This window comes from Dermacentor albipictus, chromosome 2 (genome assembly GCF_038994185.2).
Source record: "Dermacentor albipictus isolate Rhodes 1998 colony chromosome 2, USDA_Dalb.pri_finalv2, whole genome shotgun sequence".
Taxonomy (NCBI): domain Eukaryota; kingdom Metazoa; phylum Arthropoda; class Arachnida; order Ixodida; family Ixodidae; genus Dermacentor; species Dermacentor albipictus.
The window spans coordinates 168,005,010-168,019,810 of record NC_091822.1 but is presented as its reverse complement, the minus strand read 5'-3'; the positions used below and the strand labels follow the sequence as shown (position 1 = coordinate 168,019,810).

Sequence of the window (14,801 nt, the reverse complement as noted above, 5' to 3'; positions counted from 1 at the left end):
AAACGTTTGCTTCCTGGGTCGGTATTCCGCCCCATCTTCCTGCGCGGAATACCGGACTCGCTATAAAACCACCTAGCTACTAATTCTACATGCATATTGGTGCATGCACGCAATATCAGACTAGTGCATGCGTCATGCACCTTCGTTTCCTACCTGCTCTTAAGGTGGCTAACGTCAACGCTTGACCGCTGGTGAAGAGATAGCTTTTATTTGAGACGAGGCCATCAGCGCTGGACTGGGGGGGGGGGGGGAGGCTAAGGGGGCTGCAGTTCAGGGCCTCACCTCGGACAGTAGGAGAATGGTGCCCATTTATTCTAACCTGCTTAGTATATATATGGAACCATAGGCAATGGAACTTCGAGCGACATGCATGAAGCGAGAAAGCCAGAACGAGCACACGGGGCCCCCCGCCTAATGTAACAGCGTGCGTTTAGCCTGATATCATTTGGGGAGAGCTTGTCGAGCTGCGAAAACAGGAATCCCTCGCCACCCCGGCGGGGCCCTTCTTCTTACGAAGCGAGGTGCGTTTGCTTGGAAGAGTTTTCGCGGTTTCCTGTCAGTCCGTCTGTCCAGTGCTGTCTGGAGTGAAGAGGCAAGGGGGAAACACTTAAAACATGTAATGTGGGATGAGGACCTAAATCTCCCTTGCCCCTCGTCACCACCACGCCACCCTCCACCTCTCAAATAGTTCCGCCGCTGTCCTTCTCATAGAAAGGATATGTGCTGCAGTACCCAACAGTGCGTTCGACTTTTCTTTACCGTGATGGTAATTTGGGCGGGGGAGGATGAATCCGATAGCAGCTGATGGCAGAGTCTAGGCAGGAAAGGAAAGAAGACGTCACACGTGCTTTTGTCCGAGTGCCGTACGTGGGGCTTATTGGAATGTTCATTGTTCGGGCTAGGGTTAATGGTAGAGTGAAGAAGGAAGTTGGAGAGCTGGACACAGAGGTCCATCTCAAGGGCTCATTCCTGTCTAGTGGCGGAAAACCCTCGCACGCGCTCGACGGAAAAAGTAGGTCAGACTGGCCGCCGAACTTTCCAGAAAGAAGTAGACAAAGATGACTCAGAGGCGACGGATAGCGTGTAACTTCGCCCGCGCTAGGAGTCGCCCTCTCCCCTTGGTTCTCGCGCTCGGCGTCGACGGGGTGAAAGAAAAATCGAGAACCTCCCAGAACAGACGATTGCTCCTAGCCAACAGGAAGACGAGACCGGAACGGGAGAAGGAGTGAGTTTGTACGGAGGAGGAGGGAATTTGTACAAGGAACTCTATGCCTATGTGAACGCCTGCTTTTGCGCTAGTAACAGACAGACGCGGCGTGCGTCTATAAAAGGAATTTGATCGCAGGCTGCGATTCAGCCCCGAGCCGCCGGTTAAGCTTGCATAAGCCCGCCTGCTGAGGAGCTCCCGGGGGACGCACCACTCTCGGCCAGCCACGGACCATCCAGGCAGTGTGCGATCGGGACGGCCACTGTTGGACACCTGCGGTCGCGTCGAACTGACGAAATGCCCGGTGAACAATTAGCATCCATTCATGCGAAAATGCTCGGTTGGAAGCTTCAAAGTGGTGCGTCTAAACGAAACGCGAAGTTAGAAAGAGAAGAGCGCGAAAACAAGCTACCAAAGATGACAAAGTACCTATCTGAATGCAGCTTCCACGGAGCAGTATGATCGCTCTACCCAGAGTCCGTGTCAAACTCACAATAGTACCGACTGTGCTTCTGTGGATGACTTGCCAACTGCATCACCACGGTTTCCTGGCAAGAAGCAAGGTTTGACTAATCTTGGTTGTCTAGATCCCGTGAAAACGGTGCCAACCTCGGTCGGCCATATTTCTGAGCAACCGACGCTAACCAAGCCCTGTCCTGTTCCTGAGTCAGCAACGTCTATGCTACTCGGCCAGGCCCCTGCCACAGAGCTCCAGGTGTTCGGTCCGCCACGCCCGATTTCTACTACCGCTGATCAACAGGTGCCAAACCTCCCCTATGAGCCTCCTTCTACTGACGAGCGCCAGGAAACAGCACTCCAAGAACCGACTTTCCTGTTAGTTTGGCTTCAAATAATCATGTTCCCACCCACAAAGTGTGCCTCGAGAGAACAAATGAGACGGCTTCTCGTTGCGGCAACAGAGAAGTACAGACACCCTCGCAGCAAGAGGTACGTTGCGAGATTCTCCGAAGTGACCCTGCTAAGTGGACGGACGTTACTACTGACAGCTTTCAGAGTGTATGCCTTGAGAAAGGGCCATTGTATTTTCAACATCAGGCAGAAAATTTTCCGTCTTCCAAAAGGCAATACAAAATTCAGAAACGCTATATGTCACTTCATCTTTTCGTGCGAAAGGCTGTAGATGGGGAGGCATACGAGCGACACTGGTTAATCTACTCGGAGTCCAAAGGTTCCGTTTACTGTTTCATGTGCAAACTATTTTCGATTTCAAGCAACCCCAGTGCTTTCACCACGCATGGCTTTTCTGATTGGAAAAGACCAGAAGAAAATGTTTGCGCACATGAAAATAGCGTCGGGCACCGGAACTACATGGCAGCATGGCTCGCCCGCTGTAACTCGAGCAGCACAATTGACAAGGAGCTGGTTAAGCATCTTGTCACTGAGACCGCTTACTGGACAGAGGTGTTGAAGCACACAGTCATTGTAGTTAAGCTTCTACCCGAGCACAACCTAGCGTTTAGGGGCAGTGAGGAGATTTTTGGTTCACCGAGAAATGGCAATTATATGGGAGTGCTTGAGGCCATTGCCAAGTTTGATCCCTTTCTAGAGGAGCACATCAAACGCTACAGGAACAAAGGAAAAGGTCACCCATCGTATCTGTCAAAAACCATTTGTGATGAATTTATCGAGCTTATGGCAAAAGGCTGTTAAAGAATGTCTCGTTGATGAATGGAAACGCTCAAAATACTTCTCTTTAATTGTTGATTTGACTCCAGACATTACTCACATTGATCAGCTGTCAGTTGTTTTACGATACTATTTAAATGGGAAAGTGTACGAATGCTTTCTTGTATTGGTTCTGATTGAATCGCATACTGGCTTGTATCTTTTCAATACCATGATGTCCCTCTTGACGACCAATGGCATCTCAATTGGTGATTGTAGGGGCCAAGCTTATGATAATGTGAGTAATAAGTCAGGAAAATACAAAGGACTGCAAGCTCAAATCAAACACCTGAACGAATTGGCAGTCTAAGTCCCATGTGCTGGTCATTCACTGAACTTAGTTGGCGCGCGTAGCGTTGACAGTTGCCTTGAGGCAGTCAAATTTTTCACTGTAATTCAGAGACTGTATGTGTTATTTGCTGCCTCACCTAAGCGATGGAGGTATTTTTTGGACAGCATGGGTGGAATTGGGGAGTCTCTCTGAGACGAGGTGGTCAAGACACGCTGAATCATGTAAGGCCATTCTGAAAAATTTCAATGCAGTCTTGTGTTGCCTTGAAGCTATAGCAATGAACGACGAAGAAAACAGTAACACTAGGAATGAAGCAAACTATCTATTTAAGAAAATGACAAGCCTATAGACTGCATTCATGGCGATTTCCTGGAGTGAAATCTTGGAGCACTTTGACAAAACGAGCGTAGCACTTCAGAAACCAGGCCTATAATGACATTTCAACTGCTGTAAACCTGCTGAGCTCTCTAGAAGGCTTTGTTAATTCTTTGTGACCTCTCTTTGATACTTTCGAAGAGAGAGCACACAAGCTAAGTACCAATCGATGTTATCAGGATGAGGGCAAATGCATCGTTTTGAGTAAGCACCCAGACAGAAATAGCGATAGTGCACTACAAGGTAGAAAAAAGTTTATCGTAGAGACCTACAATGTTGTACTTGACAGTCTAGGCTCTGCTTTGCGAGTGCGAAAGGCTGCCTAAGCTGAACTCTGCGAAAGGTTCGGATTCTTAAATATGCTGACAGAAGTTGGGCGCAAGGCCTCTCTGGCACAGCAGGCTGAGAAGTTGGTGCAAACTTACAAAAATGATTTGGAGCCAGCATTTTCCAATGAAATCGTTCAGTTTGCGAACTTTCTGCACAACTCTGTGTGCCAGGACACGAGTCCCCTGGGAATAATGAAGTTGCTGCACGAAAGAAAGCTTATTGATGTGTTTCCGACCCTTTCTATTGCTTTGCAAGTGTACTTGAGCATACCCGTAGCAAACTGTGAAACTGAACGATCGTTTTCCATGTTGTCGCTGATAAAAAATCGTCTTCGTTCGAGCCTCCTTGACGACAAGGTGAACTCACTTGCTATCATGTCCATCGAAAGTGACCTCCTCCACAATCTATCCTTCGAACAGACTATATCTGACTTCGCCAAAGCGAAGGCGTGAAAGATGACATTTTAAGAGAGGACTGTTTGTGCTATACATGAACAGTTCCAATAAGTTTGTTGTGTTGCCTCCACGTTGCCAATGAAACGCTGAGCAGTGCAATTCAAGATATGCAAATCTTCGTTGTTCATCTCTTGTTTGTTCTTCTTGTGATATTTAGCGTGCTTATAAAGAACTGTATTTTCGTTGTTTTTGATAATGCCACGTTTATTTGGTGTCGTCCTTGCTTGTCGTACCTTTAACGAAAATATTTTCAAATAATGTTTTGTAATTACAGTTGGTAATTTTCATCTGTATTCTAGTGCATTTTTATGGTGTTTGTATTGCCTTAAGTATTTCATATATCTATTGCATATTTATAGAGTAACGTGTATAACGATTACTGCGGTCTGATGCTTCAATTTTAATAAAGAATGTTTTGGATACAATCATGCATGCGTCTCCTCATGAGACTAAACTTAGTGATGCAAAAAAAGCCTAGCTTCAGAAGGATCGACATCTGAGCTGTGTTGTCTTTTCTACGTTCTTGTTCGTCTTGAGTGAACTAAACTTTTCCTTAAAGCCTAGCTTTTGCTGAAAACAGACTGCAGATTAATCACAAGGTGAACATATGTGTTGGTGTTTACAACAGCACGCGTTTCAAGCAAGTTTTGTTGTTTTCCTTATAATAATAATAACAATGATAATAATCCCGTTGATCGCACTTCGTACTATATTTAATTTGCTGGAATTAAAATGAAACGGCATATTTCCAGTAGCGTAGCAGGCGATGGGGGGCTCTGTATAGGGAAAGGGGGCCTGCATGCGCATTAGCCCAGGGCCCTTATTTTTCTTAAGCCTGCCCTGGAGGCATTACAACAATCAGACAGGCAACGACGACGAGTATGTTTTCTGCTCACATCTGGCTATCGCACCTGTAAAAAATATAACCGTTTGTTTCCTGCAGTTTCTCTGATTAGGCACTTAACCTGATTCGCGCAATAAATGCTGACGTCGCGACTGCCACGCGGTTTTTCTATAGCCACACTTGAACGCGGCGGCGAGGTCATCGCGGCCGTGATCCCAAAACAGACTGCGACGCTGGTTATCGTCTGCTGCGCTTACAGCGATGACTATAAACAGCTGTTGCACCAGAGAGAGGCACCGGAAATGGGACAGCCTTTATACTACTTTTCCCAGTGCTTATAAAGTCCCCTTTTTCTTGAGGGGGAGCTGCCGCGAATGCATGGGCTGCTTTGTAAGCTGTGTGCGTGGCGGGGGATGGGGGCTATGTATCTGTACATGTAAAGCTGATTCTCAGGAGAGAAAAAAATATCAGGAACCGAAAATACTCTCTCAGAGGAAACTGTATAGGTATTCTGGACTGTATCACAGCTAGTTTATGGTATCACATGTTCAAACGCAGACGCGCAGACCGCTTCGGCACGTGACCCAACTTTTTGCCAGTGGCAACCGCAATATGGCGCCACAAAACGTAAGCAAAAAGAAAGAAAGGTGCGCTTGTTTTTTAAGTCATTGCACATCGTTAGCGAATATATATATTTGTATGTGCGGCGACAACGCGTCATTGGTAGCTTTTGGCGCCCGCAGTAATGCAAAAGTATATCCTTAGAGATTTTGCTTTTGCAATAGCAGAACTCTGAAATCTCGGAGGCCACGCAAAACCTGATGCACATTCTGAATGTTGCCACAGCATTATTAAACTGGACAGTGCAATGCTTGCTGATGCTTACACATATAACTTTCTTGCTTGTTTTAATACAGCAAGCAAGTTATCTCGGCAATGCAGAGCCGTTCACCCATTCAGTATTGCTCATTTTGATGCGCCGTAATAAAATGAAATGTTGTGCGTCATAAAAGCGTAAATTTTGCTCATAGTTTAAAGAGAGTTTTATTACACCGCGAAGTTTTTGAATTCCTAAATATTTATCTAATTCTACTCATACACTATCCTAACTGTCTCCCTCGAATTTGTACAACAGCTAGCGTCATCTACTGTCAAAATAATCGACGCACGAAAAATTATAAGTTTAAAATACGAACACATGTTCTTACTTGCAACTATTCGCGTATATTCAGCATATTTATAAGAATTTGGTAGTTTAGGACAAGTGAACGCTTTTACAACAAAGTAGCTGTAAAGAAGGTAAAAGCACATGGTGGCGCTCACGTCGGCTCCACAAATTTTGCTTTTACTTCAATATCTGTGATGTTGCAGCCGTACAGCTGACGGAGCCGTGGCGGTGCGGAAAGGGCCTTCATTAATGAAAGTTAAACGCAGGGCTTTCTACAGGACTAATCAACTTTGCCACGACGTCAGGTACGTCTCATAGAGCCCTAGTAGGCCGAGATCGCTCATTTATTTGGTGTTTCATAGGCCTAACCCGCATATTTTTACCTCGGTGGTGGTCGGAGGGTGAGGGGGGGAAAGGTGCTCTAGTGGGGGACTTCGGTATTTGACGGTGCGTCCCGAAGCGACGTCGTCGACTCGGCTTCAAATATTATAAGGCTCGTCTATTCGTTCCGTGGGAACACAAGCGCGTAGATCGATTCCATCGTTGTCGAAATCCCACCGAGCCCCCATATGATGGCGAATCGAGGGTGCGTGGAATATATTTCAAGGTCAATATGTTGCAATTCCACCGTTTTTTACCTCTAGGGAAGGCCGACCGTTTTTTGCTGTTTGTCCCCGATTTCTGCTTTCGCTGAAGATCACCACCAGACCAGATGCGCGGCAGTTTTACGAGGACGTTGCTTTGTGCCGTCGACGGAAACTGCATGTTGCCCAACACTTGCAATCTCTTGGCCCATTTTTATTTTGATCTCCCCTCCTTTTTTTTTTTTTTCACCAGCGGTAAGCGTGACGTGCAAACACCACTACGGATTGCGTGCGTATATGCGTACGCACCGTACGCCGTGCGAAAGCGAAAATAACTATGCACAAGTGGAAGTTCTGTCTGCTCGAAACTGGCGACATTCCTGCACCTGCTGCTATTTGTGCTTTAATGTGTGGTTTCGCGTCGCGTCGAAACATGCCCGTCGTCGGGAGCTCCGCGGCGACGGGTGTAGTCTTCGGTTTGGGCTATCAGAAACAACTCCGCCACATTTCGGCAACTTCTAGGGAGGAAATATACTGATTGCTCAAGCGCTCAGAAGTTGTCGATCGGCGGTGTCGTTCACAGGTGACGTACAAGTCGAACCGCAGCGCGAGGTCATTTAAACGAATAAAAGTAAGTACCGAATAACTTCATAAGTCGTACGCCTGACAGGCGCTTTTCTTTTTCCTTCCTTGTAGACGTATTACTTATTCGTACAACACAGCGAGCTTTTTATTTTTCCCCGTAAATTCCTGTCGCTTCTTTTCTTTTTCTCTCTCTCTTCTTTCGTGTAGTGTCAACTGTTTGAACGCGGTCATCCTAATAACCTGGTTAGTCTGTGTGCCGCTCATTTGACTGAGCGGCAGATAAGTGTGCTGCAGCTTCTCGTACTGATCGCGCAGCGGAAATTCGCGCATCGGTATCATTCGTTTGTAGGAAGTTTATCAAGAGGCTGGCTATCTTAGCGGTACCAGTCCTCGAGTTTAGAAGTATCGGGAGAGGAGGAAAGAAACGTGTACTATGTTGCCATGACGCCTGCGCGTGACGCCGGCTTATGTACGCATGTCTCCGGAGAGTTTTTCCTTTACATTTTTGGGCACGTGCAACCCTGACGTCACACTGAAAAGGAAGAACAAAAGGTAATTTGCCCCTGGACGTCGCAAGGTAGCTCGGGCAGTTGTATCTCAAGGCAATCAGCAAGGACCGCAAACACGAGCTGGCGCGCTCTTTTTGCTTGTCTTATGTGTTCGTGCTTTTTTTTTTTTATACCGCAAAGGTCGTGCCGTGTCTGATAGTTCCCTTTGTTTCCTGCTTACTTTATCTCACCTACGTCACAGCATGCGGCCGGATTGAGGCTAGTGGGTGTCTGCTACAATTTGAAAATACTTCTTGTAAGGACATTGGTACCCCGTCATTTCTGTCTTTACGGTTGTGTACTCGGGGTTTTTCACAAGCTCGCAAAGTTGCTTGTTGCCACATATCTTGAAAATCTTTTCGTTTAGCTCTTAATTTACGACTGCTGCTTATGAAACCTAGAGAAAAATTTGTGTCCCCCCTGTTTCATTGTTTCTCGTGCATCTTGAGGAAAACAAAGAATGCGTGCACGTTCGTTGTCTCACGTACAAACACATACTTTCTTTTTTTTTTCTTTTGGAACTGAGAGTGTCTGAGTGGCTTGGCTGCTTCTTTCGTGCTGCAGAGGGAAAGGTTGGATCCAAGTGACAGGCGAGAGGAGAGCAAAAATGCTTAATGTCTCTACGCCAGCCACGTCACAGACCCTTTGTTGCAGCCACAGTGCTGTGTGGTGCAATGTTAATCAGAGTGTTGGGGTGCCGCATGGTCCGGTGGCTGCCACATGCCTTATGTCACTGCGTTTTTTCGGGGGATTCCAGACGGTGTTAGGCCACCATCTGGAAAGCCCGCTTGGTTTACAGCTCCACTATATAGGTCTTCGTGCTCCAAGACACTTCTGCAGTTTTGTGCAGGTCGTCCCGACGGGCGTAAGTGATCTTGTTGCACTCGGTTCTGTGTTCCTCGTGGTTTGAAATGGCTTTCCTGCAGTGTCACGCAAACAGTTCTAGTAGCACTGTGTTAAATGAAGTTACATATGTGCCTGCGTCATCAGCTGCACGGTTGTTCGAGTTTGGACAGTCGGCCATTTACAATTGCGTATTGCCCATGACAGGTATGTTCCATGAGAGCCCCCATTCGCTTAGACAAGCTGGTTTTGTTTATTTAATTGCATGCCCTGCAGAATTACATTATGGTTAGTACTTCTGGCTCGTTCTGCAAATGGCTTAGTTCAGTTTGTGGGGTCATTGAATGCTCTTACTGGGAAGACGGTGCATCGTTGGGTATTAAAATTATCTATGGTATTCACTAGTACCTGGCGTTTTGCTTTTGATCTGAGTGTAATTGGATATAACATATAAATAATGGCCCCATTTGCTTTATTGAGCTTTGTCCTAATGGTGCTTTCTTTAGGTGTTTGCTTAAAGAATGTTAGGAACTGTAACAAAAGTTCTAGTGTGAGTGAAAATGTTTGTGGGCAGTAGTGAGTAAATATGCCTAAGAGGAAGCTTTAGCTCATGTGCTCCCATCTAAATACATGTAAAATGAGAATTCGTTTTCCTTGGCAACCACTGCACCAAATTTGACTAGGTTTGTTGCATTTTAAACGAAAAACTTCAAATCTAGTGACTGTAGGTTTCGAATTTTTTATTTAGGTCATAAATTTATTAAAAATTGGCAAAAATCGAACATTTTCAGAACACGAAGCTATCAGGTTTGCAAACTCTGTAACTCAACAATGAAAAATGATATCATAATTATGTGAATTGCATCTAATAGCACATCTAAAGCAGTCAAAATTGATGTATTACACATGAATCTCAAAAAATTTAGTAACATAGAAATACAGCTTTTGCAGAACCCTTGTACACAACACAACGAATTCATAAGACAAAAGGGGGTTAACCGAAGGGTCCGATTTTTACTAATCATAAGAATCGAACAAACAAAAACACTAAGGACAACGTAGGGGAAATTGCTTGTACTTAAACAAATAAATTAATGGAAATGAAAGTGGATGAAACAAGTGGGTGCTTGTTTTTTCATTGCCATTAATTATTAATTTCTTTCAGTTAGTTAAGTACAAGTAATTTCCCCTATGTTGTCATTGTTTGTTGGCTTCTTACAACGAATTCACGTAAGATATAAATTGACATATTGAATTGGTCCTCTTTGGTTGACCTAATGGATGCCGTTTACAGAACTGCGATATCTGTTGTTGATGCAGAGCTATTAATTGGTAAACTTTGTGCTTCTATTCTTTTCAAACGTTCGAATTTTTGAAAATTCTTTTAACAAGACTAAATAGAAATTTCGCTTCCAACAGTCACTAGAATTTACCTTTCTCTCTCAAATGCAACAAATTTCGTAAAAATTGGTCCAGAAGTTATCTCAGAAAAGCGTTTTTGCATTTTACATGTGTTTGAATAGGCTGCATCGCAGTTGAGCCCGAGCTAAAGTTTCCTCTTAAGTAGAGACTGCTTTTCTAGGCAAACCTCTAGAACTCTCTGGAAACTGGCAGGAAAATGAGCAAGGACAGACAATCTGCTTGCACCTGCTGGAAATACCATTTCCAGGGGATGTGACACACCTGCATCTGTGCTGTGTTCGTTTCCGCCACATGTGTCAAAAAGGCAAAGGGGTGACAAAAACAAAAGAAGAAAGAAAGAAAGAAGGAAAAAGGTTCATCGGCATTTTACAACTAGTTGTACTGTGAGCAGAACAAGGTGCAGTTCTCTTTGTTGAGAGCGGTGTATATATTTAGCTCACTTTGATTCGGTGAAGGGAACATTTCCTGAGCTGACTGTTTGCTGTTCCTCATTTGAGTCGTTAGGGTCAATCATCTTATACCTTTTCTATTTTTTTTTCTTGAACAGTACTCATCTGAGATGACTACCTATTACTCCAGAGACTTCCTGGGCACATTGCTCCCATTGCCTGATAACTTTCAAGTGGGACATTGTAGGCTATCAGTGCTACTATCAGTACTTATCCGAAATTATTTATTACTTCCTGGACACAATGCCCTCAATTTGCTGGTAACTTTCAACTCAAGTACCATCGGTACCACTGCCAGTAACATGTGGTCACATTTAATTTAACAGTGTTCAGTATCTATATGTGCAGAGGTTTCTTATATTCATTGCTTTCCTTTCCTTTTTTTTGCCATTTGTTGTAATTGTAGAGGTACTGTGTACACTATATTGAGTTTCCTACTATTTCAGAAAACTCTGGCATTAGTGTCTACAAGTGGCATTGGTACAGTGCTTAATCCAGCATTGGATTGATGGCTAATACATTGACTTGTCTAAACTTCGTCCCTCTGGCTTTGAACATCCGTGTTACTCACTGTAACATAATACTGTTCTCATACTTGCTGTATGACTATGATAAGGCTCAAGTGCCATTTAATTTCTGCTTTAGTACTGTTGCCAAATCATTACAAATAAAGACTCTTTGAAATATCTACAATAACTGCTAATTGTGAGCTGCTGCCTTTTACCATCCACGTTCAGTGACATGCATAAGACTTACTCATGCAGTTGAAATTACATAGAATGAAAGCCATCGCAATGCATTCCACTGCTCTAAATAAATGTCCAACTAGTACGCAACACAGCTGAACCAAGGAGAACAGTCTATAGAGCTGCAGCCTGCTTTTTGAATGAAGCCATGCCAAGAATGACTGAAGTCCCTGATTTTCCTGTATTGTCTTTCTTTTTTCCCAGGAACTCCATGCTATATTCTATGCAACACTAGTTAAGGTCCACTGTACCTGGATAATGCGTACTTCATACTCCGCTTGCGACACACTGCTGTGTCGCTTATCATGTTTTCATCGTCACATGTGAACACCCGGATTGTGGACATTAGTCTTGACGGACCGATAAGGAACCACCTTGCTCAGATAGCAGGAATGCAAGTAGTCTTCGAAACTACAAGGCTGTGACTTATCACTGTGTGGGCAGGTGACCTCTTTTTTTTGTTGTGCAAGCAGAAGCTGCATTCAGTACTCAAGTTTGTCTTGCGTAGATTCTGACTTTTAGCTGTTTGAGGCAGCTGGACACTGCTTCTTAAGGTAAAGTCAACACGCTGGACCAAATCAGTTCACTCCCTAGAAGGCTGGTTCAGAGCCCAGCCGCTTTGAATTGCATCATGCATTACGTTGCTCAGGTGAAGTGTTAGTGGAGTGCATTTGGTCCACTGAGTGAATTGTTAGTTTGGTTCATTGCTTGATCTACCCTCATTGGTTGCAGGGCTGCAACAACCATGTTATACAACATTTTTTATTTCACTTGAAGTTTCTTGGCTTCGCCAATTTGAGCGCAGCAGTAGGATGTATGTTTGACCCACGTTTTCTTTCGGGTATTGTCAATGTTGTGCAGCAGCTGCAGACAAACTGCACACAGTGACGCCATGAAGATGTGACAGTACTGTCAGGTTACATATGGGCAAAAGGCACTGCTGTACTCTTGAGTAATATCTGCCCGTGAGCTTACTATGACTTAGTTTGAGGCGAGTAGTCTTAAGAGACAAAGTTAACACTTATTCATTCATTTATTTACTCGTGGGTAAGCTTTTGGTTGAGAAGTGTCCTGCCAAAGATTTATTTTTTAAAGTGGCCGTTAGGATACAGTGGAAAGTCTGCCACTTTTGCACTTCTTTACCCTAAGCTTTGCAGCACTCTCCTTGATTGCTTGCACATGCCCTATATATATTTTCAGAGAGAGAGATAAATTGTATGGCTGGTAAAGCTGTTCTGTGAAACATTTATTGTGAGGTCTTAGATGGCTTCTGCTTTTATTTGTGTGTGTGTCTGGGACATAAAAAAATTCTAAGCAGCTGTCATTAACATGTTGCAGAAAAAAATAATCTTGAAAAATTTTAGTTCACAGACTAGGAGCATTTTAAAATTGGACTCCCCTAAAGACAAACATGAAGGGACTTTGGAAACTTGTTTGTCTTGTCAGGCAGCCAGCTTAAGAATAGTGCACCGAGTTGATTGGAAACTAAACATATGTCTCTGAAGTGAACAGCGCATCCGGAAATTAGTCTTGGCAGAGTTAGTCTGAAACTGAGTGTGCTGCGTAGAAATGTACTCAAAATATTTTTTATGTAGGTGTTAGTTGTGATGAGCTTAGCTTTCTGGTGTGGCTGAGACAGAAGCGAATGTTGATCTAGGAAAGCGGCTATGTCATAGGTCAGTTAATCAAAAGTTGTGGTTGCATACACTTATATTTTTTTTATCTTGTAAATGCGCAGTTTAGTAATCACTTGTTATAAAGCTAAATTAGCGTATCAGAATAAACTACAAATAACACCAGTATGATATGTAAGTCTGCCATGCCTGGAATAGCTAGTTATGCCCACGTTCCTGCCATTTTGTTGTGCAAAGATTTTATCACCATGTTCTTCCAAGGGGCAACTTTCTTAAGAGCTTGCTAATTAAATGTGTAGGAATATACACAGTTCAAACATTATTGGTGGAAGTTTTATAAAAAGTCTTTCTGAAGCCTTGCCTGAGTGCCTAATATGTATAGCTTGCATTGTAGCATTTTGCCGCTATCGTCGTCTTCCTATTCTATATGCTTGTGAAGGCCAGGTCTTGGTTTGGTTCTGGCCACTCGGCCTGTTCTCAACCATCAACCCGTGCGGCACTTGTGTACCGTATGTGTCGGCGCAGCGCAACTGTTGTAGGAGTCTGTAATGGTGGCTGAGCTGTACCACTCTAAGGTGTCCTCGCTCAACAAATGGAGTGACAGGGTTGCATTGCTCAAGTTCCAAATGCCTCAAGCTTACATCCAGAAGGAAAGGCTGTGGTACAGCAGAGTGCGTATTCTTAGAGTCGACCCTTGTTCTGTCTGTTTCACTTCCTTTTGCTGACCTGTCTGCAACTGTGAGGAAAACTTGTGACAGGCAGGGTTTTGAATTTTCTTTTTCTTGCCTTGTTCTCAGCTTTTTCATGTTTCTTGGCTACTGTAAATAAATTGCGGTATTTCAGACTTCTAACACGAGGTTGTAAACGTTTAAAAAGCAGCTTGCCGACGTGCGTACAGTTGTGTGTGGTTTTCCTTATTTCTGGCACTGTTCCTTGTATTGTCTGAATCGGACGCTTTGTGGACGTCACAGCTTGTTTGCATTATGATGAAACTCTCAGAGCTATTTTTTTTTTAGTTGTTCCAGCGGGTCCGGGTAAACTCCAAGTAGCACTCAAGGTCAGTGTTAGTCATAATTGTGTCCTAAAAACGTGCTCAAGGACACTTGATCATGTTTTCACTGTTTTCATGTGGTGGGGGCAAGTTGTTTTCTTCTTAAAAGAGTAAATTGCAGCTAAAGTTTGGGTTGCAGATAGCGTCTTGCTTGTTCGTTCGTTGTCTAGTTATGGCAGCTAGACTTGAATAATACCATATCTGAAGGAAGTAACTAGCCTAGAGTGAAGCGTTATGCAAGCATGTTGGCAAATGTTTTTTTGGGGGTCTCTTGTTAGAAAGTTACACTAAATGCAAAGTTTCCCATCTGCTTGCCATGTTTTTTGTTTGTTGGTCAGTGTTATTTGGCTTTGTTTTTGATTGTCTGCATCCATCAACTTCCTTTGTATCATGGGCAGTGAGACTAGAGTGACAGGCATGCGAAGGTGTTCAATGTAGCTTACAAGGTCTTGCTTGGATAGAAAGTTTTCAATAGTGATCAGCTTCATACTTCCTTGTGGTGTGATGGCAATTGGCAAATTTGTCCAGGTAGATCCTGTGTGGAGGTGCGTGCCTATATTGGGCACAGACACTTGGCCATTA

The 14,801-nt window shown here is 44.0% G+C and overlaps 1 protein-coding gene across 6 annotated transcripts in view; it reads left to right on the top strand.

Moving 5' to 3' along the window:
• Positions 1-6,513: 6,513 nt before the first annotated feature.
• Positions 6,514-14,801, top strand: part of LOC139046707 (NADPH--cytochrome P450 reductase-like) — a 42,463-nt gene continuing 34,175 nt past the window's right edge. The window contains exons 1-2 of one of the 6 annotated variants that reach the window (XM_070534403.1): positions 6,522-6,662; positions 8,832-8,939. Coding sequence is in view for 1 of the 6 variants with exons in the window: in XM_070534401.1 (XP_070390502.1) it covers positions 8,181-8,184; positions 8,832-8,939 (112 nt within the window). In the remaining 5 variants the exon portion in view is untranslated. Of the gene's footprint in view, positions 6,663-6,921; positions 6,944-7,524; positions 7,573-8,165; positions 8,185-8,831; positions 8,940-14,204; positions 14,226-14,801 lie in introns of those variants that run through there. The other 5 variants (XM_070534405.1, XM_070534401.1, XM_070534402.1 and 2 more) reach the window with 5 other exon arrangements.